Below are 23768 nucleotides of genomic sequence, written 5' to 3' on the forward strand. Positions count from 1 at the left end.
GAAAGGACCAATGAATTTCTTTTTCATATTGATAGCCAACTGTGTGACTTATGTTTACCTCCGTTTTCTGGAAAGTTTCCAAAATATCTTTAATGTTCCTAGAAAATGCATTCCGCTTATTTCCGTAAATATTTAAATATTGTTTAAATCTGATTGGAACAAAAATATTTTAATTGGATCAATCAAGTGTTTCAAAGCCATTTGTAATATTGCCTGCATCGTATATTTAAATTTATTATAATAGATTTTTCCTTGCTGATTTTTAAGATATCAATTTAAATGAAGAATTTTAAAAGATAATAGAGAAATAGAAATATTTCTATTAATACCTTTTTTCAACCATTCTCAGGGATAACTTAATTTTGGTTTATAAGTCATAATCAATATATTTATTTCTTTATATAATTGCAAGAAATTGAAAAAGCTTTTTGTTTTTACTGTAAATATGTTACATTAACTGAAAATATATACGATAGCAGGAGACTTCAAAAAGAATATAATATATACATATATACAGTGAATATCTACCATTTAAATAAAAAATATAACTATATTGCTTACACGATACATACAAATTAAATGCTAGTTTATTTGAGGAGCAGTCTATATTTTCTTCTACATTCATTTTGCATATTGTTCTGCTATTGATAACAAGCTTAATTATATTTATCTTGCCCATAATAGATTTATAATTGTAACATTGTATTACACTATTGCAGTTCTATATCAATATATTAATTTATCAAACAATTGTAATTTATTTAATCATTTTACACTAATCATAATATTCTTACATGAAATGATCCTCGTACATTGAAGATAATTTTATGTAATATCTGTAATATTTTATGTAATATCTTTCTCAAGTCTCTCAATCACATATCAGTCTCATATTTACAATTCTAAATCGTATAAAGAGCATATAGATTTTGGTTTTTAATTATATCATATAAACTTGATTAAGCATGTGAGCTTGTTATATACTTGCATCAATATTGTGCTCTTGATTTCGGATTTAATATTTTGCCGAGAGACGAATTATCTCCCTGATCAAATTGTAGAAATCTGCAAGGATGTATACTGATGTTCCACAAAATATTAATCTGAATATACAGTGTCTTTCATTTATTCAATCGCAAGTGATGTTAGAGATTTGCTTCACATAACGTGATGCCCAATTTCAATAATTGATTTAATATGTTCATTTCTCTTTATTTAATGCTTGGATAAATTCCTCTAATTTCTCTTGAATTTGCCTAACCCGTTCTGTAAATACAAATAAAACATAATTAAGCAACACAATAAGATATAAATATTTTTTATTAATTTACTATTCACACTTTTATAAATTAAACAAATAATAATTTAAAAATATTGCAATACATACTAAGTTCCTCAGCTAATATGACTCGTCTGCCTGTGAGCAATTTCTCCTTAATTTCACTGTCTTGACTATAATCCTCCAGAACTTCCTTGATCTCTTTATCCAGTCTTCGAGCTTCTCTATTCATGATTTGTTGTCGAAGAGCATTTGCAGTAACTTTTAGCATTTGCTGAATTCGCCAAAAAAGTACTACATCATTGCATTCCATCTGAAAGCATTCTATTAGCAAAATTTTCGAGTTAGGCCGACCAGCGGCTATATGAAGTGTGTACACAATAACATTTCTTTTTTACTGTGTGCTCGTATTTAGTTTTTAAAAGTATTCTAACATACTTCGTTTTCGTGCCCGGTATGATATAGATAGTATCCTTTCCTACAATCATATGCTCTTGCTAAACTCTGTTGTAGAAAAAATCTTCTATAAACGGGATGCCATGTTTCACGAATGAATTCATTATCGACCTCGAAACCATTTCGTTGTAAATTCTTTCTAACAGCAGTCAACTCATCATGTGTTAGAGTAGGTACATGTTTCTGTGCAATCAAAAATATATGATTTAGATATTATAAAAAGAAATTCCGCAAAGAAGTTTTATTTAGCTGCAATTATTTGATGTATGCATACCTTATCGGCATAAAGAATTTTATCTAGCTCATTCTTAACAGCTGTACGTTTTTGTTGGTCTTCTGTTTGACTCTGCCAATAGAGCCATCGTTCTTTGCGATTAGGGCCCAGCATATCGCGCAGGATCTGTTCTGTACTTTGCAATTTTTCTTTAACCGAAGTTTCTAGGAATCTTACTGCTTGATCCCAATCACGTTTATCATTTACGCTTCTGTCTTCCAAAATGTTAAGTTGAATAACACGTAACATCTCTGATGCCTACAACAAAATACATTTTTTTAAATATATAATTAATTCATGACATCATAATTTTATTTCTTTTTTCTAATAAAAAGATGGAATAATTGTAACGTAATTGTATCGTAATTGAATTTACTTTTTCTTCCCACGAATGACGTCTCATCGCTTCATTCACGACGGCATTCTTGAGATTGTCGAAGATATCGTCGTGATCCTGACTAAGTCGAGCTTGTGTCATAAAATTCTGAAATTCCTGTTGTAAACATTCCCATCCACTTTCGACGCTACGCGCAGGTAGTTGTTGTTCGGTCCAATGTCTTAGTTTAATATCGACAGTAGTATTGAATGTATCTATGACACAAAAACATTATATTTATGAAGCTATCCGCTTGTTCAAGAGAAAGAATAGTCTATATCTATAATATACTATACTTGGATTTCCACTTTGAGCGGCAGGTAAATAGATATTTTCAAATACATGCATGCTGACTTTATCCCAATTTCGAGCCATTAGTACTTCCTCCCAATGTCTTGGTGATACTTGTGACAAATTGACAATTTCATCCAAGATTTCACCTCGTGCTTTTTCAAATAGCTCATCTCTATCTAATTCCCTTAATCTGGACATATAATATGTTATGAAATTAATTGATAAAATTACGATTGGACAAAAAAATATCTTTTATATATGTAACATTTTTTACCTCGGAAAATTATTTTTCCATTCTGTTTCCAAATTAAATCGCGTAGCTTTAAACGCATCTGCTTGTTGTTCCACCGTCTCACGAACCATCTTCCAAAAACATTCGGCTACCGCCAAACTTAAATTTTTCGTAGTTACTTGACCCGACATTGCTAAACCATCTCTGGAAGATTCAAAACTCGTTAACAACTGCATTTAAAGTCATATCAATTCTTTTAAATGTTCATTTTTAAACTTACTTGAAGAGCTTAGAATTTCTAAAGAATTGTTCTTCGTAATCTTTGATTGTTTGTATACTATCGTCTTGTTTGCCTCGACCAGTAACTACAGCAAAATACCCTAATGCTTTCATTGGAAATAGTTTGCCGGATAATATTTTGCGCAGTCTATCAGGATTAGTCAAATTCTCTTCTGCCATGTCAACCTATCATAAAATAACAACAATTACATATGTCTACATCTGTTTCTTCAGTTTAATTAATGTAAGAAGAAAAATCATTTCCCATACTTTTGTCAAGACGAAAATTGTTCTTTTACCCGATGGATCCATTTGAGCAACAAGATCGGTCACGTTACTTCTTTCCGCATCGACGGATCCGTCTTGTATGCAGAGAATAATTGCGTTAGGATTACTCATATACTGTTGGCTCATCTGTTTAATGGCCTCGCGAGTGTCTTCCGCCATATCGGCAGTTACCGTCTGTTTCAAAACAAAATCCAAAATTTCATAAACAATACTACAAAAATTTTCTTAGAGAAATTTATGAAATTTATTACTTATATACATACGCTAATAATACCAGGTAAATCGACTAGAACCATACGTTGAAGGCCCGGTCCCTTAACAGTCATAGATATGACATCCGGACTGACTGTCTTTCCATTTTTAACGCTATTTTTCATTCGCAATTCCACCTCTCGTCTGAGCTCGGCTAATTCCGTTTCTTTCGTAAGATCGAATTCTCTGGAACTGTCCTTAAATTGCGCTATATGATAGGGACCTTCGCTTAATGTAACCTTGACTGGCGCTCTCGTCATCATTTCACCTCCACCTCTATATAACAAAAATAGCAATTAATATCAATATTCACAAATATATATAAAATAATATAAAAAAATGTACCTCGGAAATATTCTTGCTTGAGCTATCATTTCTAGCACAGATGTTTTACCAGAGCTTTGATCACCAACAACTACTACTCTAGGTAAATGATCAGCAGTGGAATAAGTACTATCATAATCACTAAGTTCATCCAAGACATCGCTATACATATCGATTAATGATTTCTATAAAAATAAGAATAATTTTAAAAATACAATCAAAATAAGATAAATACGAATATATACATGTCAAACATATATATGTGATTTACTTACTTTTATCTTTTTAGTGTTAAACTTTTGATTCCCTCGTAAAAGAATCTGTTTACGTAACTCTTTATTCTCCCTTTCTAATCTTTCTATTTCACGTTGATATTTTAATTGAATCTGCATCAATTCATCTTGCATAGCATTCATTCTTTGTTGCGATGATTCTTCAATGAAAAAAAAAATATGAGAATACTAATTGTAGAAAATTAAAAAATTTTTAATTTGTGATATGTACATACGAGCTTTTAATTTGTGATATATACATACGAGCTTTCTTACGTTCCTCTTCAGTATTATCATTAAACAATGGACGTGTATAGACAATCATATTTTTGGGTAACTGATCTTTTGTTTCTGTTTAAAATGAAAATATATATTTACAAATTATAATAATTTCTAATTTATTTCGCGCGCTTAAGTGTGCAAGAAAGCTAGTATCAATGTAAAAAATTAATGAAGCTATTTTATGCGCATGAGCAATTTACATATAAAGTATATTATTAAAAAAATAATAATAATATATTATTTTTTTATTTGTATATATTTATATTATATTATTTGTATACATGTATATTATTATATATGTATATAAAATATATATAATTATATAATTATATAATTATATAATTTGCGGTGATGACCTCTTTACAAATCATGTTCTTCTAATATCGCCAACGTGAAAATTTTCGAAAATTCGTTTCTTATAATTTATATTATCAGGAGAATATATTTTGCGAGGAGGTCGATGATGCGTTGATGACCTCTTTACAAATCATGTTCTTCTAATAACGCAAACGTGAAAATTTTCGAAAATTCGTTTCTTATAATTTATATTATCAGGAGAATATATTTTGCGAGGAGGTCGATGATGCGTTGATGACCTCTTTACAAATCATGTTCTCCTAATAACGCAAACGTGAAAATTTTCGAAAGTTCGTTTCTTATAATTCATATTATCAGGAGAATATATTTTGCGAGGAGGTCGATGATGCGTTGATGACCTCTTTACAAATCATGTTCTCCTAATAACGCAAACGTGAAAATTTTCGAAAGTTCGTTTCTTATAATTATATAAATTATATAAATTATAAGAAACGAACTTTCGAAAATTTTCACGTTTGCGTTATTAGAAGAACATGATTTGTAAAGAGGTCATCAACGCATCATCGACCTCCTCGCAAAATATATTCTCCTGATAATATGAATTATAAGAAACGAACTTTCGAAAATTTTCACGTTTGCGTTATTAGGAGAACATGATTTGTAAAGAGGTCATCAACGCATCATCGACCTCCTCGCAAAATATATTCTCCTGATAATATAAATTATAAGAAACGAATTTTCGAAAATTTTCACGTTTGCGTTATTAGGAGAACATGATTTGTAAAGAGGTCATCACCGCATCATCGACCTCCTCGCAAAATATATTCTCCTGATAATATGAATTATAAGAAACAAACTTTCGAAAATTTTCACGTTTGCGTTATTAGGAGAACATGATTTGTAAAGAGGTCATCAACGCATCATCGACCTCCTCGCAAAATATATTCTCCTGATAATATAAATTATAAGAAACGAACTTTCGAAAATTTTCACGTTTGCGTTATTAGGAGAACATGATTTGTAAAGAGGTCATCAACGCATCATCGACCTCCTCGCAAAATATATTCTCCTGATAATATAAATTATAAGAAACGAATTTTCGAAAATTTTCACGTTTGCGTTATTAGGAGAACATGATTTGTAAAGAGGTCATCAACGCATCATCGACCTCCTCGCAAAATATATTCTCCTGATAATATGAATTATAAGAAACGAACTTTCGAAAATTTTCACGTTTGCGTTATTAGGAGAACATGATTTGTAAAGAGGTCATCAACGCATCATCGACCTCCTCGCAAAATATATTCTCCTGATAATATAAATTATAAGAAACGAATTTTCGAAAATTTTCACGTTTGCGTTATTAGGAGAACATGATTTGTAAAGAGGTCATCAACGCATCATCGACCTCCTCGCAAAATATATTCTCCTGATAATATGAATTATAAGAAACGAACTTTCGAAAATTTTCACGTTTGCGTTATTAGGAGAACATGATTTGTAAAGAGATCATCAACGCATCATCGACCTCCTCGCAAAATATATTCTCCTGATAATATAAATTATAAAAAACGAATTTTCGAAAATTTTCACGTTTGCGTTATTAGGAGAACATGATTTGTAAAGAGGTCATCAACGCATCATCGACCTCCTCGCAAAATATATTCTCCTGATAATATAAATTATAAGAAACGAATTTTCGAAAATTTTCACGTTTGCGTTATTAGGAGAACATGATTTGTAAAGAGGTCATCAACGCATCATCGACCTCCTCGCAAAATATATTCTCCTGATAATATGAATTATAAGAAACGAACTTTCGAAAATTTTCACGTTTGCGTTATTAGGAGAACATGATTTGTAAAGAAGTCATCAACGCATCATCGACCTCCTCGCAAAATATATTCTCCTGATAATATAAATTATAAGAAACGAATTTTCGAAAATTTTCACGTTTGCGTTATTAGGAGAACATGATTTGTAAAGAGGTCATCAACGCATCATCGACCTCCTCGCAAAATATATTCTCCTGATAATATAAATTATAAGAAACGAATTTTCGAAAATTTTCACGTTTGCGTTATTAGGAGAACATGATTTGTAAAGAGGTCATCAACGCATCACCGACCTCCTCGCAAAATATATTCTCCTGATAATATAAATTATAAGATACGAACTTTCGAAAATTTTCACGTTTGCGTTATTAGGAGAACATGATTTGAAAAGAGGTCATCAACGCATCACCGATCTCCTCGCAAAATATATTCTCCTGATAATATAAATTATAAGAAACGAACTTTCGAAAATTTTCACGTTTGCGTTATTAGGAGAACATGATTTGTAAAGAGGTCATCAACGCATCATCGACCTCCTCGCAAAATATATTCTCCTGATAATATAAATTATACGAAACTAATTTTCGAAAATTTTCACGTTTGCGTTATTAGGAGAACATGATTTGTGAAGAGGTCATCAACGCATCATCGACCTCCTCGCAAAATATATTCTGCTGATAATATAAATTATAAGAAACTAATTTTCGAAAATTTTCACGTTTGCGTTATTAGGAGAACATGATTTGTAAAGAGGTCATCAACGCATCATCGACCTCCTCGCAAAATATATTCTCCTGATAATATGAATTATAAGAAACGAACTTTCGAAAATTTTCACGTTTGCGTTATTAGGAGAACATGATTTGTAAAGAGGTCATCAACGCATCATCGACCTCCTCGCAAAATATATTCTCCTGATAATATAAATTATAAGAAACGAATTTTCGAAAATTTTCACGTTTGCGTTATTAGGAGAACATGATTTGTAAAGAGGTCATCAACGCATCATCGACCTCCTCGCAAAATATATTCTCCTGATAATATAAATTATAAGAAACGAACTTTCGAAAATTTTCACGTTTGCGTTATTAGGAGAACATGATTTGTGAAGAGGTCATCAACGCATCATCGACCTCCTCGCAAAATATATTCTCCTGATAATATAAATTATAAGAAACGAATTTTCGAAAATTTTCACGTTTGCGTTATTAGGAGAACATGATTTGTAAAGAGGTCATCAACGCATCATCGACCTCCTCGCAAAATATATTCTCCTGATAATATAAATTATAAAAAACGAATTTTCGAAAATTTTCACGTTTGCGTTATTAGGAGAACATGATTTGTAAAGAGGTCATCAACGCATCATCGACCTCCTCGCAAAATATATTCTTCTGATATATATTATCAGGAGAATATATTTTGCGAGGAGGTCGATGATGCGTTGATGACCTCTTTACAAATCATGTTCTCCTAATAACGCAAACGTGAAAATTTTCGAAAATTCATTTCTTATAATTTATATTATTAGGAGAATATATTTTGCGAGGAGGTCGATGATGCGTTGATGACCTCTTTACAAATCATGTTCTCCTAATAACGCAAACGTGAAAATTTTCGAAAATTCGTTTCTTTTAATTTATAATACACGTAATTTATAATACATATATAATTATATAATTATATAATTATATATGTATATAAAATTACACATAAGTGCGCAAATAAAATATCAAAAATGGCAAATAATGGTTGTCCCATTCAGTATTCAAAAATTAAAATGAATATTCATTGGTATTATACATATATGTTGCAATCACATATTTACATATGAGCTAATTTATGATTTGGTATTATATATGCAATATTTATATATAACTTATTTATGGCTTTTGCATTATTGGAAAATAGAATATACAGTCGAATCTTGTGAATCATTTAATTATAAAATGCTGAATGGATAGAGTATGTATGAAATAGTAGTTTCAAATTTTCTTTACACACCTGAGTAAGCTTGTTTAGCTACCAATGAGATGGTATCAAATGCACCTGAACAGAACAGACCATAATAAATCGATAACAAATATATGTGGAATAGTGCTTTGCACTAATAAATTGCAGTATAATAAACAAATATAAGTAAGTGTTTTGTCATGCAAATTTTTATATATCAACGATAAATTTAAATAGAAATTGCACAATGAAATTGGAGCAATTAAAGAAATTATAATAACAGACATTCATCGTCATTAACTCATATTTTATAACGATTGCTGTTCAGGTAGGAAAACGTCAGGCAAATGAAGGAATATGTAATATTTGAGGAATGGATCACAACATGGGACAGATGATGAATAAAATTATCAAACAAAATTAGAAATAATGTACAAATATGATAAAAAAAGCTTCGCGCGCCAATCACTCACTCTGTATAGAGTTATTCTCTTGATAGTCTTTTTGACGATTTTCTGCTGCCTTAATAGCATTATCCAGTCTTTGATCAAACCACATCCTGTATTCTCGATATTTAGTTAGTCCAAATTCCTTTATACGTGGATCTATTTATGTTTTGACAATGTTTCATCGTGTATTACAATGCGCGCTTTACTTTGCCTCACGTTTTCACAGATATAAATGATTATATATTTGTCATGCTTACCAATCTCAATCTTATCGTTCACATTATTCTTAAGTGTCATAAGTGATTCTCGAAAATTTTGCCACTGATTTTCATTAGGTATCAAGTTTTGTATCCATTTCACATCTGGTAATCCTTCTTTCCATTCTTCATATTTCTATTTATATAGATATGTGATTATATTAATATTATATTCTTATAATTCCATATTATATCATATAATTCCAAAATATAATATAATTAAATATAATTAATAAAAAGAATTAATTACATTATATAATAACTGATGCTGTTATACATGATATTAATATTTAATAATTGATGAGATATATCATACAGTTAAAAAAAGGTATATAAATAATATAAAAAAATATAATCTACCTACCTTTTGCAAAGTAACTCCACCACCGACTGCACCGCCCAAAAGAAGATATCGAATTTTTAATACTCCCCTTAAGACCCTTGCTACCACCATAGCATATCCACGATGCGGATTTGCAAAGTATCTCAATTGTGGTGATGCTAATAATGGCCTACTGTGCCTACTAAATTTTCCAGACATTAATTTCCGTGTATTAATGGCTGAATATCTGGAGCTTTTGGAGACTAATAAAATGCCATAACTAAAAAAGGAAAGAAAAATATATTATTTGATGTAGGAAAAAGTCACAATTAATTATAACCAATACAAATCGTATAATTTATCAAAATTAGATAATGGAAAACATATCAAATAGAAACGAAGAAACACAATAAAGTTAAAATATATTTTAAGCAAGTCACAAATGAAAAACGTGATAAAGTATTTATTTTAATTGATAAAGAAACATATATATATTATAACCCCAAATTCTTGTGCCGATCACACATATGCATATGTGAAATATATGAATTGTATTCTAATAAATTTTGACATACGGTTCAATTTGGATTAAATAGATTTATTATTATGCTTTATTTTACAAATAATTATGTTGATTTTACCCGAATTTGCCGTATATTATTTGCTTCATTTTTTAAGGGTGATCGTTACCCGTTGTCGATAAATAACTGTAGACACCGCCATTAAAGGTATAGGCATGGGGTCTGTTCTTTTTATCTGCACTGCTACACTAGTGCAATTAGTTAGAGTGAAAGAAAGTATATTTTCTCTTTCCAACTTATTGAACTAGTAGTAGTGCAGTTAAAAAGAACAGACCCATGGTATAAGAAACCATAGATATGGTACAGGTGTGTTCGGTTTGCTTGCACTTTCTATATTTCTCTCTCTTTTCGGGGAGACGCTCTGGATGCTTTGAAGCGTTTGATTGACCAATCAGGTTAAAGAAATCTTTACTCTTTTTATCCTGATTGATCTTCCTGACCGCAGAAAAAGAGAAACGATAAGAATATCTTTCTCTAGGGATATGTTCAAAAAACTCTTCATTCATGGAATAGAATAATATCCAATCATACCAACTGATTATTTCGTTCCTAGTACTTTATTTCTGAAACTAAGGAACATTTTTATGTGTGGTAACATTGCGCGTGATGTAAAGTTAACGCGCCAAATTTGATTTATATTTAATAAGAATCTCTCTCTCTCTCTCTCTTGCAAGAAATATATTATTAAGTGCAATGTAAATTACGTGAATAAAAATATAATTTCAGTTTCCTATTTTCATGAGGACGATTTATTTATTTATTATATAAAACGAGAAATATATTGTTGAATAATTTTATTTTTCTTTGCAATCCTTATATTACAAAACATACTTTTTCCAGACACATTGAAAATATGCTCTATTTACATTAGATCGTCGCCTATAATTTTGTGCTAGAGATTTTTTGAATCTTTACAGAGGAATAATATTAATTACTATATTTTTCTCTCGCATAGGCTTTTTTCGTATAATATGATTATGGCAGTACATTTACATTAAAGTCTATAATCGTTTTTTGTTTTTTTTTCTTTCATTTCCGTATAACATATATATAACATTTTTTTCGTAGTATATGAAAATCTATATACTTATGTCTTATATGTGCATGATGTGAGTACGAAAGAAAAAAAAATAATGTCCGCGTTTCACATATAAACGAACATTTGTTTTTTTTTTCGAATATAACCGTAGTTTTATTTCATGTTATATAAGCTTGAGATCTACAAAAATTCGTAAAAATAAAAATTCAAACAAATTCGCCTCTTGCATTCGTTCGCGTTCATAAGCATTTAAACTCCTTCGACGTGATATTTTTAGAATCGCGTCCTCAAATTTTTCATATTTTTCTTATTTCATTTTGCGATATGTAATACATACGAATATATAAGAATATGCAAGAATACACGAAGAAATATATTTTACGAATCACAAAAAGCTGCGTAGAAGCGCTAAACTTGATTGGACCCGGTTTTATACGTCGTCCTTTTCTAAATAAGCAGCTGTGACTGATCTCCCTCTTTTCTCCTCTTTCTTCTTTATTTTTCTCGCATTGTGTGTGGGAAACTCGCTCCACTCTACGTAACTAAATGTTACAAAGTGTCCTAGTATTGTCTAAGGGGGTGCCTTCTTCACTCTCTACTACTTCTCACGTTCAGTCTATATATCGCATACTTGCATTATTTATATAAGATCTCAAGTTTTGTGTGTATGTATATTTCACACATACACACACTTTTAGTGCAACGGGAGGATATTTTTCTAATCTCTAATTTTTTTTTATTCTAATTCAAGCAGCTATGTACATTTTATATCTCTTTCTTCGCTTCTTACGCTTTCCATTCATCGAGAGTTACTTATATTCGTTCGATATTCATCGTCTAATATGCAAGAAAAAAAGAAAAAGATCGAACACAACAAATAACTTCGCACCATTCACTTATACACAATTATTTACTTAAATAGAATTGCCTGCGGATAACCGCTGTGAAATGAAATAATTTTAATCGAAGAGACAAATTCTTCTGGTTGCACTTTTGCCTCCATAGTTCGCATTTCTAGGAAAACAACCGAGATGACATAATCGTCAATATCGCGTCTGTCATACGGTGCAAATTTAATCGTGAAACACGTATCAAGAGGTACTATTCCGATGTTTCTTGCTCTTCGATTTGCCGGATTCGAACTCGTCCTCGCTCCTACGTCGTTTCTCTTTCTGCTGCTTCTCCATCGCCAGCATCGTTATCATCCGCTTATGGGAATCGCCCACTATCCAGCCATGTTGCTCCTGTCGATCGTCCTCTTCCTCCTCGGGTACCAGGACTAGCTCCGGCGCCTCTTCCTCGTCACTCGAGCTGGACCAATAATATAACTGATGGGCGGCAGTGCGTTTTCGTCTGCCGATCGCCACCCCGACGCCCTCCTCAACCTTGTTCCATGACTTCGTGGTCTTTAATTCTTCATCGTCAGAGTCGTGTTTCCCACTAGACGATCTGCGCTCTTTCGAATCCTTGCTATTGCTCGCGGACGTTTTCTTAGATTTCTCTGCAGTCGATTCTTTATTCTTCTTCGGCGAGATCTTTCCGTTCTCTCCGGATTTGGGAATTTTTTTCAGTCTCGTTGGTGATTTCGAGAGTTTCTTTCGCTTGGATGAAATTGATAAATGACCATTGTTGTCTATGATATTTTCTGTAGAGCAAAAAGCATGTAAATTGTTACCATTATCTTCTGAGCTGTCAAGAGGAGATTCATTAATGGTGTGTTGCATACTCTTCTCAATATTCTCGTCGCCGCTTTTCTTTTGCTTTTCCTTCGGTTGGTGTTTCTTTTTATGAGCCTGCCCGGAAACGATTTTGGTTTCCATTACATCGATATTTAACGCGGTATCTACATCTGGGCTTTGTGCGAAAATCTCTTTTCTCTTACCGACTTCTCGTAAAATCTCTTCTTCGATCGCTTTCTGTTCTTTGGCGATCATTTGCTCATGTTTTTTCTCGAGATATCTCTCCTTTTTCTTCTCTTTCGATTCCCGCTTCTTACGCGACTTGTCGTGATCGCTTCCTTTCTTGTTGTTATCTCTAGCATATGATTCCTCGTCTGAACTGCTTATTTCTGCTAACAATCCTTGCTTGCCTATCGCGCACTTTCTCTGTCTTCTAGTCGGCTGGAAGTCCATGAGTATCCTTTCCTGCTCTTCTCGTAATTTATCTAACTGCTGTTGCTTTCTCTTCTTTGATTCTTGCACTTTTCTACTAAGGAATACATGAAGAGGAAGATTGTTATCGGATTCTTTCTGTGGTTTTTCGTTGCTGGATAGTTTCTCAGGTAAAGCTGGAACATCGTCATCTAGCTCTTCTTTCTCATCTTGTGCCTCTATGTGATTTAAATGTTCATTTTCCTTCTCCATGTTAACAGTTCCATCATTAGAAACTTCGTTCATTATATCTAGAGTACCATTAATACTATCATTCTCAGTTTGGATTTTCGAGTGTTTTGAATCATTCTCAGATTTTGATTCAAGAATGTGCCGATCCAAAAGATCCAAAGCTTCTTCCAAGGGAATCAATTCGTTCTCCGGTGCGTAGTCGTCTTTCACATTTGTTAGAATAATTTTTGTTTGCAAAGTTGCGTTTTCATCATCCAACGCTTGTGTTTCAACTTTGTCTTTTGCTTCCTCAGTTGTCGGTGTCAGTTCTTCATTTCCTTCAACTTCCGTCTCCAACTCTGAACTATCTTCTCTGTACAGATCTTCTAACTCGAACGTCCTTTCGTATTGATTATCCGCATCGTCATCACTGTTCCTCGTTTCATCAATCGCCTTTCTCTCATCTATCACCAACGAATGATCCGACATTTCCGATTCTGATTTTGCAGCATTGTAATCCTTCTTTGTAGCATCCTTCTGCACCACTTGATTCTGCCAATCACAATTCGCAAGATTCTCGTTATCGAATTTGGATTCATTGATTACATCACATTGTTGATCACAATTCATGTTGTCGATGTCAAGCTGTTTCTTCAGACTCTTTCTCGACTTTGACAGAGATTGTTGTTCCTTCGCAATTCCATAATCAACGTCGTCCTCCCGTTCGTATTCACTCTCAGATGATGTCGACAATTCCGCAAAGAGATTCTGTTTGCCCTTCGAGCATGCGCGTTGACTTTTCGAAATACCGACACCAACATCTTCCGCTTTCGCAGCCGTCCTAAATTCGTCCGAGCTATCATTCTCATACCACGCATTTCTCGCCCGTTTTTTTGAACTTTTACCTCGCTTTTTGAGTTTGTTGGATTGTTTGACGCTCTGCTCAAGACGTTTCAAGCGTTGCTGTTTTCTTTCTACAAAATCGTCCATCGGTCCGGTGATTGAATCGGTAACTCGCTGCTGCTGTTGTTCTTCGCTCTGGAACGATTTCAAAGCGCCTTTTGTCTTGGGCGCAAACTTCTCCAATTCTTGAAACTTATGATCGATTATAACGCCTAACTTTGTGTCCGCGATACAATTGGTCTTGCCGTTCTCTGACGCGGTGCTAAGCTTTCCATCGAGATCTTTCTTCGGCCAGTTGGTCTCATAACTCTTGTCAACTTGGCTCCTATAAGACAACACGCTACCCAAAGTGGGTGCTGTTTGGCTTTCCTCTTCGTCAAATTCGTACACGTCCTTTATCCTTTCCGATTCCCCTTTTCGATCGAAGGAATTGCGACGCTTCTTCTTCTCCATCATACCACCGTATAACTCGTTTCTACGAATCAGCGGAAACTCCTGTTGTTGTTGCTTCTTACTCCTCTTCGGTTTGCGTGGTTTCTGCATGCTTAACTCCACGAGCGTAGTTTTTGAGCGTTCCTGTTCCTTTCTATCGTTTATTTCTTTTTTGCGTTCAAATAGCTCTTTGATAGGGTTTCTTGTTTTCTTTGTTAAGGATGTTTTTGACGTTATCGCCGATCCCTTCGTCGGTTTCTTCGACAAATCCGAGGTATCTTTAGTCGCTGTCGCTGTCGCTGCTGCTGCAGCTGCCGCCGCCACCGCCACGGCGATTTTCACCGATTGATGATTCTTGCCATTGTTCGTGGTATCCTCCGGCGACGTGGAAGTAGGAGCTCGTGCACAAGCCAGTTCTGCCAATAGCTTCATTGGAGCGGATCCGCTGTAAGAAATTAATTTATAAGTTATATACGTAGACGAGCAATTGTTTGTTCATCGACAATAACAAGATTCGTTATTAAAATATATATGTAATTACATAATTAATCGAGAAAATATATCGTATACAGATAATTATAATCATTTATTAAAAGCCTCTGCATTTTTAATTTGTTACTAAATTTTGATTATCGTACAATTAGAAAATAAATTATTAAAAATATTTTTCAATAATATATTGGTATTAAAGAGGCTTTCAATAATAATTAAATTTCCAATATCGCTTATACACACATTGTTAAATAATTATTGCAGAATGAAAAACAAAATCGAATACAGTATACAAATAAATAAAAATACTGTAAAAAATAAACTATTTTTTTATTTTTAATTATTGTATATAATCAAATTAATATATTATTGTGTAAAATTTTAATTAATTAAGCCATAATCTTTTAAACTTCACAGTAGAATTATAAAAGTGTAAAATATAAATCTTAAATATAAAATATATACAAATATTATCTCCTCTTATAAAATTCTTTGGTAGATTTAAAAAAAAAAATTATAAACTTCACAAAATTTGTGACATTTTATATGGTATTGTGTATTGTGTTGACAATATTAATTCTTATATATTATATTAAATTTTAAATTAATTGATTATTATAGCGACATTCTTTACACTTTATTCTATCTTTGAATTTATAGAAAAAGAAGATACTCTTTAAGTCGACTCACATAATTTCTCTCCTTTAAACTACTTAATTAAAATCTTTTCTTTTATCTCCTCAAGAAACATATTTGACGATAAATAACCTGGCCGAATAATGAGTGTCGTGTATACTGACAAGCGCTATATATAGAGCCCTACAGTCTAAAAACGTTATATGTCGATGTTATTGCGGGAAAGATCGTTCATCGCGTATAGAGTGGAGTGACGAGAACGGATCAATACGCAACGAACGAATAGGCATCGTTCGGTGAGAGAAGGTCCTTACAGTCATCCTTTGTGAAAACTGAGAACATCGACGCGATTGGATAATTCCAGAGTGAATTGAAAAAGGAAGAGTACATCGATAAAACTATTTATTTCAAAATTACGTTTTAATTTTGCTTAACAAAATTCAACTTCGATTTCTGGCAAAATTATTTATTTATTTTTTTTTAGAGTAACCGCGCTCGGAACACGTAAATTATTTTTTTTCCGAAACATGATTATTCTTTATCTTTTATATGCACTACATTTGGTTGCACTACATTGTCAATCATGTACTACATTTAGTTTAGCGTAATCGAGGGATGGAATGAAAACAAAATACGTAGTCGCGCGTAAATGAATAAACGAGCAATCAACAGGTGTTGAACCGAAAACAAAATTGAAAAATGCGCTTTGACATGTGATTGGCCTATATAAAACATCTAGCTTGAACGCAACATTTCGTTGCATTCTATTAATCTGAAAAACTTTTTATACTTCTACATACATACAATTTTATAGACATAAATGAAAATCATCTCTGTCTATAAGAAAAATAAATTGAAGTCTGCCTTTTAGCGTAAGAAGTAAAATTTTATGATATTAGTAAGTCGTTAAAGAGTTTCGTAGCTAAGAAAATTCTACAAGTTTATTCATGAAGTATTTATGAAGTTTTAAGCACCTTCATTTCTCTCAAGTTTGAAAGTATATTATGTCAAAGTATTATTCACATCAAGGTTCATTATCACACTAATGTAATATTAATAATTTGCGTTTTTCTCTCAAAACTGAATATTCTAAGTTAAAATATTCATTACGCTCTTCGATTACATTTAACTAAAAATGCACAGTTAAAATGCGAGGCAGATTTCAGAGGCGAGATACTCACTTGTGGTCATGTTTGCTGTTGCTGTGCAATAAATTAGACAATGCCTTGTCCAGCAGACCACCTAAAGTCGAATTCACCTTATTCTTATGTCCCGGCGACGGTATACGCTCTCTATTCGATGCGATTGAGGTAGATTGTTCGTGTTCGTGTATACTCGAAGAATATGAGTTCCCGATACTGCATCGTTTATGATCATTGTCGCTCGGATGATCATTATCGTTGATCTTCTGACCGAATGTGCTAGCTATCAGATTCTCGCTTTCTCTCATACGCTGCTGAATCTTGTCTCGGAGTTTGTTATTATGTTCAAAGGCTACGTCCAAACTGTCCTCGTAGCCGAGGTTGTCAACTCGCGATGCGTCCGGACTGGCGGATCTGCTCGATTGCTCGCTTCCTCGCGTTCGATAGCTTCTGTCGTGACTGTTGCACATCTCCTCGCCAAGCAACTAGAATTTTTAAGTAAGAGATATATATTTTATATATATATTTTATATCGTATATTTATTATCGTATTATATTTCATATCGTATATTTATTATCGTATTATATTTTATATCGTATTTTTTTAAATTGGTGTAATTACAGAAAAGAGAAAGTAAATAAAGAAAAGAAACGAGTTAAAATCTCAGAACAATTAAAAATTATTTCCACACACTTGTGTATAAAAAATATATATATATATATGTATTTTTTTTAAATTAAATTATAAAACAGATTAAATCGAATAAAATATAATACATGTTTACAAAAATTATTGCCAATAAATATTAATTTACACACATGCAGATTTTTTTCGAGCTGAAAATATATTTAAAATCTTACTTACTTGATTTACCGATTCCAAAAGACTACCAAGGCTGTTTTGACTTTCCACATCTCTCCATCGGTCTTTATTAACTTTGAATCCTTGCGGCTGATCGTCTCGTCTATGATAAGACTCTGTATGATCCAGTTTAATCTTCTTCGCACCTCTCAGTTCGTTCTCACTGGTGGCCTTCAGTCTCGAACAACATTCCACGAAGAGCTCCTCGTCAAAGTTTAGAATCTTGCCCTGTCGCGGTTCTGCCGTCGACTCAATCTCCCTTGGTACATCCAAAGCGTTATCCTCGATTGCGTCCGTGGGCGCGATCGTTACCACATCTGACCTGTGACCCGATGACGGCGACCTGATAACAATTTTTTCCCCGGAAAACTCGCTAGGATTCGTCTTTCTGGAAGTATCTTCGTGCGTCATTCTTTCTTCTTCATCCTCTTCGCCTTCTTCCTCCTCATCGTCCTCATTGTTAGAGCTACTTTCTATCGAGCTGTCGGGAGTCTCGCAAGCGTAGAATGGTGACATTCTTCGACGTCCGAGATCATTATCATCATCGTCGTCGTCTTCCTGCTCTTCCTCCTCGTCATTGTTGCCGTCATTATCGGATTCCCGAATTGCCTGAGAATTTTCCTCGAGCTCGGCGAATTGATCTTTCATAGTTAGTCCTGCCAAATTGCTACAGCTACGCGATAACGTTGTAGATACCTCGTGCTTCTGTCTAATCTCCTTCTCTATCGGTTGATCCTTCGCGAGATCTTCCTTCTCCAATTCCAGACTTTTCATTGAATATTTCCAGTCTTCATTAACGGCTCCCCTCTTGCTCTTTCTGGAATTCGTTAACTGATGATTCATATCTGCGAAAAATTCACAAATATTATCGGTGACAATTAGATTCTTCGACCGGTTTATCGATTCATTTGTAGATCGAGTCGCTTGATCGTTTTGCATTTCGTTCTTTGTTTTTTGATTTTTTAAAGCAATCAATAAGTCATTATCAGAATTTTTTGAAATCATATTATCCGCTTTTGTCTTGCCGATTCCGATTGTATTAAAATTCTGTTTTTTATGATTATTCGAGTCCTTTCTTGATTTGCCGCGTGCATTTTGCGCTTCAATTTGTTCTTGATTTATTAAACTGATATTTTTCCAAGTGTCATTATCTTTATGTTTATCTTTATTCTTTGAATTATTCGAACGATCCGCATCTCCAAATTCATGAAATCCACTTTCTCGTTCCTTGAAATTCTTATGTGTCTCACTGAAATCCTGATCGTCGGACAGACACGATGAAGTCTCATTATCAAGAGTATACCAGATTTTCTCGCCGGCCTTAATCTTACTTTCTCTCCGTCTGCATTTGAACATGTTGAACTGCGAAGGTGAAGAAGAACGCTCGTTTCTCGCATTAGTATCCTGTTTTTTACGGTAGCTGGAACTATTTTTCGACTTTCCATAAGTGTTGTGATCGACTTGAAGATTTTCACAGTCCACAGAAATTGAATTCCTATCTTTCATTCGCTCCTCATTCCATTCTTCCTCATAGTATCTTTTTGACTCGTCATTTTTATTGTTCATATAATCATCGTCAAACTGATTGCTCGTTTCTTTAATTTCGTTCACATTTTCTTCACTTTCCGAAAGAATTAGCGACTCGTCGTCGAAGGTTCTGAATATTCTCTCATCCGCTCTAATCTTGCTCTCTCGATGTCTTCGCTTAGCTGAGTTAATGGGTAATAGTGGTTCGATACGATCCTCAGACATTGAGTTAAAATCTTTCTCCCGTTTCTTTCGGTTCTTTAATTTGCCGTGAACCTCGATAATGCCTTTGTCGTTTCCATTTTTTCTAGGAGAGAGCTCGGTATCCTTTTTCGTGTCAGAGTCCGTAAGAATTCCCGAATGGCGTTTCTTATCCTTCTTGTGTCCATTTTCGGAGATCTTGGGATCCGCGTAAGCAGGATCTCGCTTCGGAAGTGCTTCTAGATATGTCCGAGTCGTCTTCCGATCGCGATACCCAGTCATTCAGTACCTCCTTCACCTTGTCCGCTTTCTCGCCGCCGAATACTCTGCCAAACACGCTCTTTACAATTTTGCTTTTATTCGAAGAAGCAGATTCAATTCCATCAACTTCATTCTCACTGTCGCTCGATATCTCAGCGATCTTGGCTGCGGTGACTTTTTTCCTTCTACCTCGAGAGACTTTTGATTTCTTACGACTAGTTTCTCGTTCTTTGTTGGCCGACTGTAAACTTCTCGATAATTTCTTACTAGACGATTCCAATCGAGTTGTTTTTTTATCACGAATACTATCATTTTCTAAATCTATAGGGTAAGCAGTCGACTGTAGGGCTAATAACTCGCGGGTTAGTCCTACATTTGTGATGGGAAGAGATTTATCATCAATAACTTCATCTTCGTGGCCTTCTGATTCCGATACAAGCTTCGTTTCTTTTTGGAATATTTCCATCTCTGAAAGTTCCTCTCTTGACTCGATTTGTTTTTCTTCTGAAATATTCGACGGCTTCTGAATCTCGAAACTTTCATCAAGTTCGATTGCTCTAATGGATTTGACCGATTGTACATCATCATTTATAGTTGATACATTTTCAATAATTTCTGGAGAAAATTCGGCTAAAGCTTCGACTGTTGAATTAATTAAAACATTTGCACTTGTATCATTGTGATCAGATTTATTTTCTGATTGATATTTTTCATCATCAGCGCATATCTTCATCTCCGATAGTATTGATGTATCGGCAGCTTTATTCTTTTCTGATGGAACGTTGAGAGCAAGCATATCGCAATTCTTTGCGAGTACGGTGTCAGCTATCTTGATGTTTGTAGATTCTATTTCTTGTACTGACTGGTTTTCAGAACTATTCATTTTGGTGAATAGAATTTCATTTTCTTCAACTTTCAATTCATCTCTTTTCGTTTCTGATAAATTAGATTCTCGAATGTAATCTTCAACAACAGGCAAAGACTCAACATTCGATGTCAAAGAATCTGTCAAAGTGACCGAAGTAGCTTTTTCGATGAGCAGCATTTCAGATTCAATCTGTTCTGTATTTTCTCTTAATTCATTGCATTTTGATTTCATCGATTCGGCGATACTAGAATCTTCTGCTTGTATTAATAAATTGTTTTCGACTTGTACAGGATTTTTTCTAGGTCTGCCTCTACGTTTAGAAGGCTGGATATTTGCATCAATATATGGCGCCTTGCTGGCTTCGTCAAAATTATCTTTGGTATGAGAAATTAATTCTTGATCTTTGCTTTTTGATTCTTCGAAACTATTTGTAGCGATATCATTTTCATTAATTTCCAATTCTGAATGAGCTAAAGTAACACTTGAATTCGGAATGGTGCGATCTTTAAGTCTCGGTCTACCACGTTTTCTTTTTTTAATGTCGTTAGTCGAGTCTGGCTTTGATTTTGCGGCTTCCGTATCTTTATTTTTAATATCAGTGTATGTCATTTCCTGTAACACGTTCTCGATTATTTCTTTTTCCATTTCGTTCGGTTTCTTCTGTGGCTCGCAGCTATTTTCTATCTCATCATTGTTTAACTCCATACAAACATTCATAAAATATATATCAGCTTCTACGTCAGACTCCTCGTAATGTTGAATGTTTTTATTTCTTCTTGGTCTCAAACTGAATCGAGTAATTTCAGTTGAAGTTTGATTCTCTTCCTTTCTATCATTATCTATCTTGTAGAATTTCCTCGTACTTGTTTTTTTATCTCGAATATCATTTTCTAAATCATCTACAGAATAGGCAGCCGACTGTAGGGCTAACAACTCACGGGTTCGCCCTATATTTGTGCGGCTCCTTGTAGTTCTTGTGGATTCTATATGATGTTCACCTTTCGCGTCAGTGTCACATAATAATTTCGAACAGCCTATTTCATCATTTAAAGATTTAACAATCGATTCTGCCTGATTCTTTATTTCTGCTGAATCTGCATGTTGAATTTCTTCAAGTACGTCTTTGGCTTCTTTTACTATTTGTATAATTTCTTTTGTCGAATTATGCTCGCACGATGACGAGGAAGAGCTCCATTCAAGATCATTAACCGAATTCAGAGGCTCATTCGAATCAAATTTTGATCCTTTTAACTCGGGAGATTCCAAGATCAAATGCTCTTCCGCTAGATTCCTCTTCTTCGATTTATTGCGTTTCTTATCGTCATTTTTACCTCCTGGTTCTTCTTGTTTTTTCTGAATCTGTTTGATAGGAGTAGACGATGATACTGGATCCTCCGGCGTCACTTGATCAGTCAGAACATATTCATCGTGGCTCATGTTTTCGGTGATCTTGCAGATTTCCTCGTCCAGCAATTTATCTTCCAGCGCTTCCTGCCTCGTTACTCCTATATTCACCAAAGATTCTGTGCTAGTTCTATAAGAAACATAATTCTCATCCGATTCCAAGGACTTCTGAGTGACTTCATGCGATTGAGCATCGTCTAAAACATTCTTCGTATCACACTCGCTCACTTGATTATTTTTTTCTTCGTCGATTTCTTTATTATTTTCGGACGTGCCGTTGTTAACAAGTTCGAGTTTATCTTTGGTAGATTTCGCCATCTGCGACAAATGAGATTGTGATAATGTATGCTTCTTCAAGGAACTCTTGCGAGTAAAACTAGTGGCACACACATCGCAAAAAAATCTAGCCGCCTCCTTTGTTAGCTTTTTTCTCTTTTCTACTATTAGAATTTCACCGGTTTTTGTGTGCACTACAACGAAATTACCGGCCGCGCGTTTCTTCGGAGTAACCGGATCATCCGGAGAATCATAGTTATTTGATACTGATTGCTCTGTGGTGATATCTTTGTTTGCAGACTCATCTGCCATTGGTTTATCATCTGCGTCCTCATTTTGTAAAGCTAAAGATTTCTCAGCGAGTTCAAACTCTCGCTCGATGTTCTCCAAAGCTTTTGTGTTTTCTAACGAAGCTTGGATATCCATCGGAATCTCGATGTCGTCCACATCAGAAAGATCAAGGTGTTCATCTAGTAATGATTTAGCGTTTTGTGGGTTCTTCGAATTTCCATTACACTTTACAATTATCGAATCTGCTTGCTCGTCATTATCGCCAACTAGGTTTTCCTCCTTCCTCTTTCTCTTAGCAAATCGCTTCTTCCGGAAATAGCTGGACTCGCTAACGCATGAGCTTTCGGATAGATCGTCTGTACTTTCAGCATCCTGATTACGAGTGTTGGAAACGGCAAGATCCTCGCTCGATAGCTGCGCCTTCTTTTTGAACATGGATCTTGTCTTGACTAGAGATGGAATAAACCCAATTGAACTTGAAGAATTTGATCTTTCAAGCTTCTTCCTGCTTGATTGTTCTCGCACAATATGTTTCTTACATTCTACTTGCTCTTCGACTTTCTCGATTAAATTAGACATTTCGCTAACTTCTGCGAGTTCTTCGTTTATCCGAGATTCTTCGGAAACACTTTCGCCATTATAGCGATCGTCCTCGGGCGGCAACTTCTTTTTCGGGCCTCGTTTCTTACCGCTCTGCAACAGATCTTTCACTTCTGGTACCTTGAAATGATCCAAGTCAACAGATAATTGCTCGTTAGAATCTGGAACATTAATTTCTTTATTAAATTTC

The 23768-nt window shown here is 34.1% G+C and overlaps 2 protein-coding genes across 5 annotated transcripts in view; both read right to left on the minus strand.

The window, feature by feature from the left end:
- Window positions 1–569: 569 nt before the first annotated feature.
- Window positions 570–10470, minus strand: LOC105253221 (dynamin-like 120 kDa protein, mitochondrial). 4 transcript variants are annotated; one of them, XM_011261095.2, is made up of 18 exons: window positions 10384–10470; window positions 9785–10022; window positions 9421–9556; window positions 9188–9319; window positions 8766–8810; window positions 4591–4677; window positions 4330–4487; window positions 4076–4239; window positions 3742–4006; window positions 3461–3652; window positions 3192–3376; window positions 2954–3115; window positions 2682–2869; window positions 2386–2600; window positions 2010–2267; window positions 1718–1918; window positions 1388–1592; window positions 570–1266 (listed from the first exon to the last, which is right to left on the minus strand). In XM_011261095.2, exons 1-18 carry the CDS (start codon window positions 10410–10412, stop codon window positions 1202–1204), a joined length of 2925 nt encoding a protein of 974 aa, XP_011259397.1. In that variant the 5' UTR covers window positions 10413–10470; the 3' UTR covers window positions 570–1201. The 4 variants fall into 4 exon arrangements, with proteins under 4 accessions (XP_011259397.1, XP_011259399.1, XP_011259398.1 ...); XM_011261097.2 differs by lacking the exon at window positions 9188–9319; XM_011261096.2 differs by lacking the exon at window positions 4591–4677.
- A 640-nt stretch (window positions 10471–11110) lies between these two features.
- LOC105253220 (titin homolog) overlaps window positions 11111–23768 on the minus strand; it is a 36639-nt gene continuing 23981 nt past the window's right edge. Inside the window, 4 exon segments of the mRNA XM_025411041.1 lie at window positions 11111–15463; window positions 17328–17773; window positions 18154–20083; window positions 20085–23739. Coding sequence (XP_025266826.1) covers window positions 12454–15463; window positions 17328–17773; window positions 18154–20083; window positions 20085–23739 — 9041 coding nt within the window. The 3' untranslated portion in view covers window positions 11111–12453.

The sequence above is a fragment of the Camponotus floridanus genome, unplaced genomic scaffold (genome assembly GCF_003227725.1).
Source record: "Camponotus floridanus strain SB8 unplaced genomic scaffold, Cflo_v7.5 scaffold37, whole genome shotgun sequence".
In the NCBI taxonomy this organism is placed as follows: domain Eukaryota; kingdom Metazoa; phylum Arthropoda; class Insecta; order Hymenoptera; family Formicidae; genus Camponotus; species Camponotus floridanus.

Bases quoted from the DNA above. Each gene is read 5' to 3' on its own strand.
- LOC105253221 (XM_011261095.2), bottom strand. From the start codon at position 10,412: ATGAAGCAAATAATATACGGCAAATTCGG. The intron at 4,007-4,075 runs GTACATTTTTTT...TTTGTTATATAG, and splicing joins CAAGCAAGAATATTTCCGAG to AGGTGGAGGTGAAATGATGA. The intron at 1,593-1,717 runs GTATGTTAGAAT...GAATGCTTTCAG, and splicing joins ATACCGGGCACGAAAACGAA to ATGGAATGCAATGATGTAGT.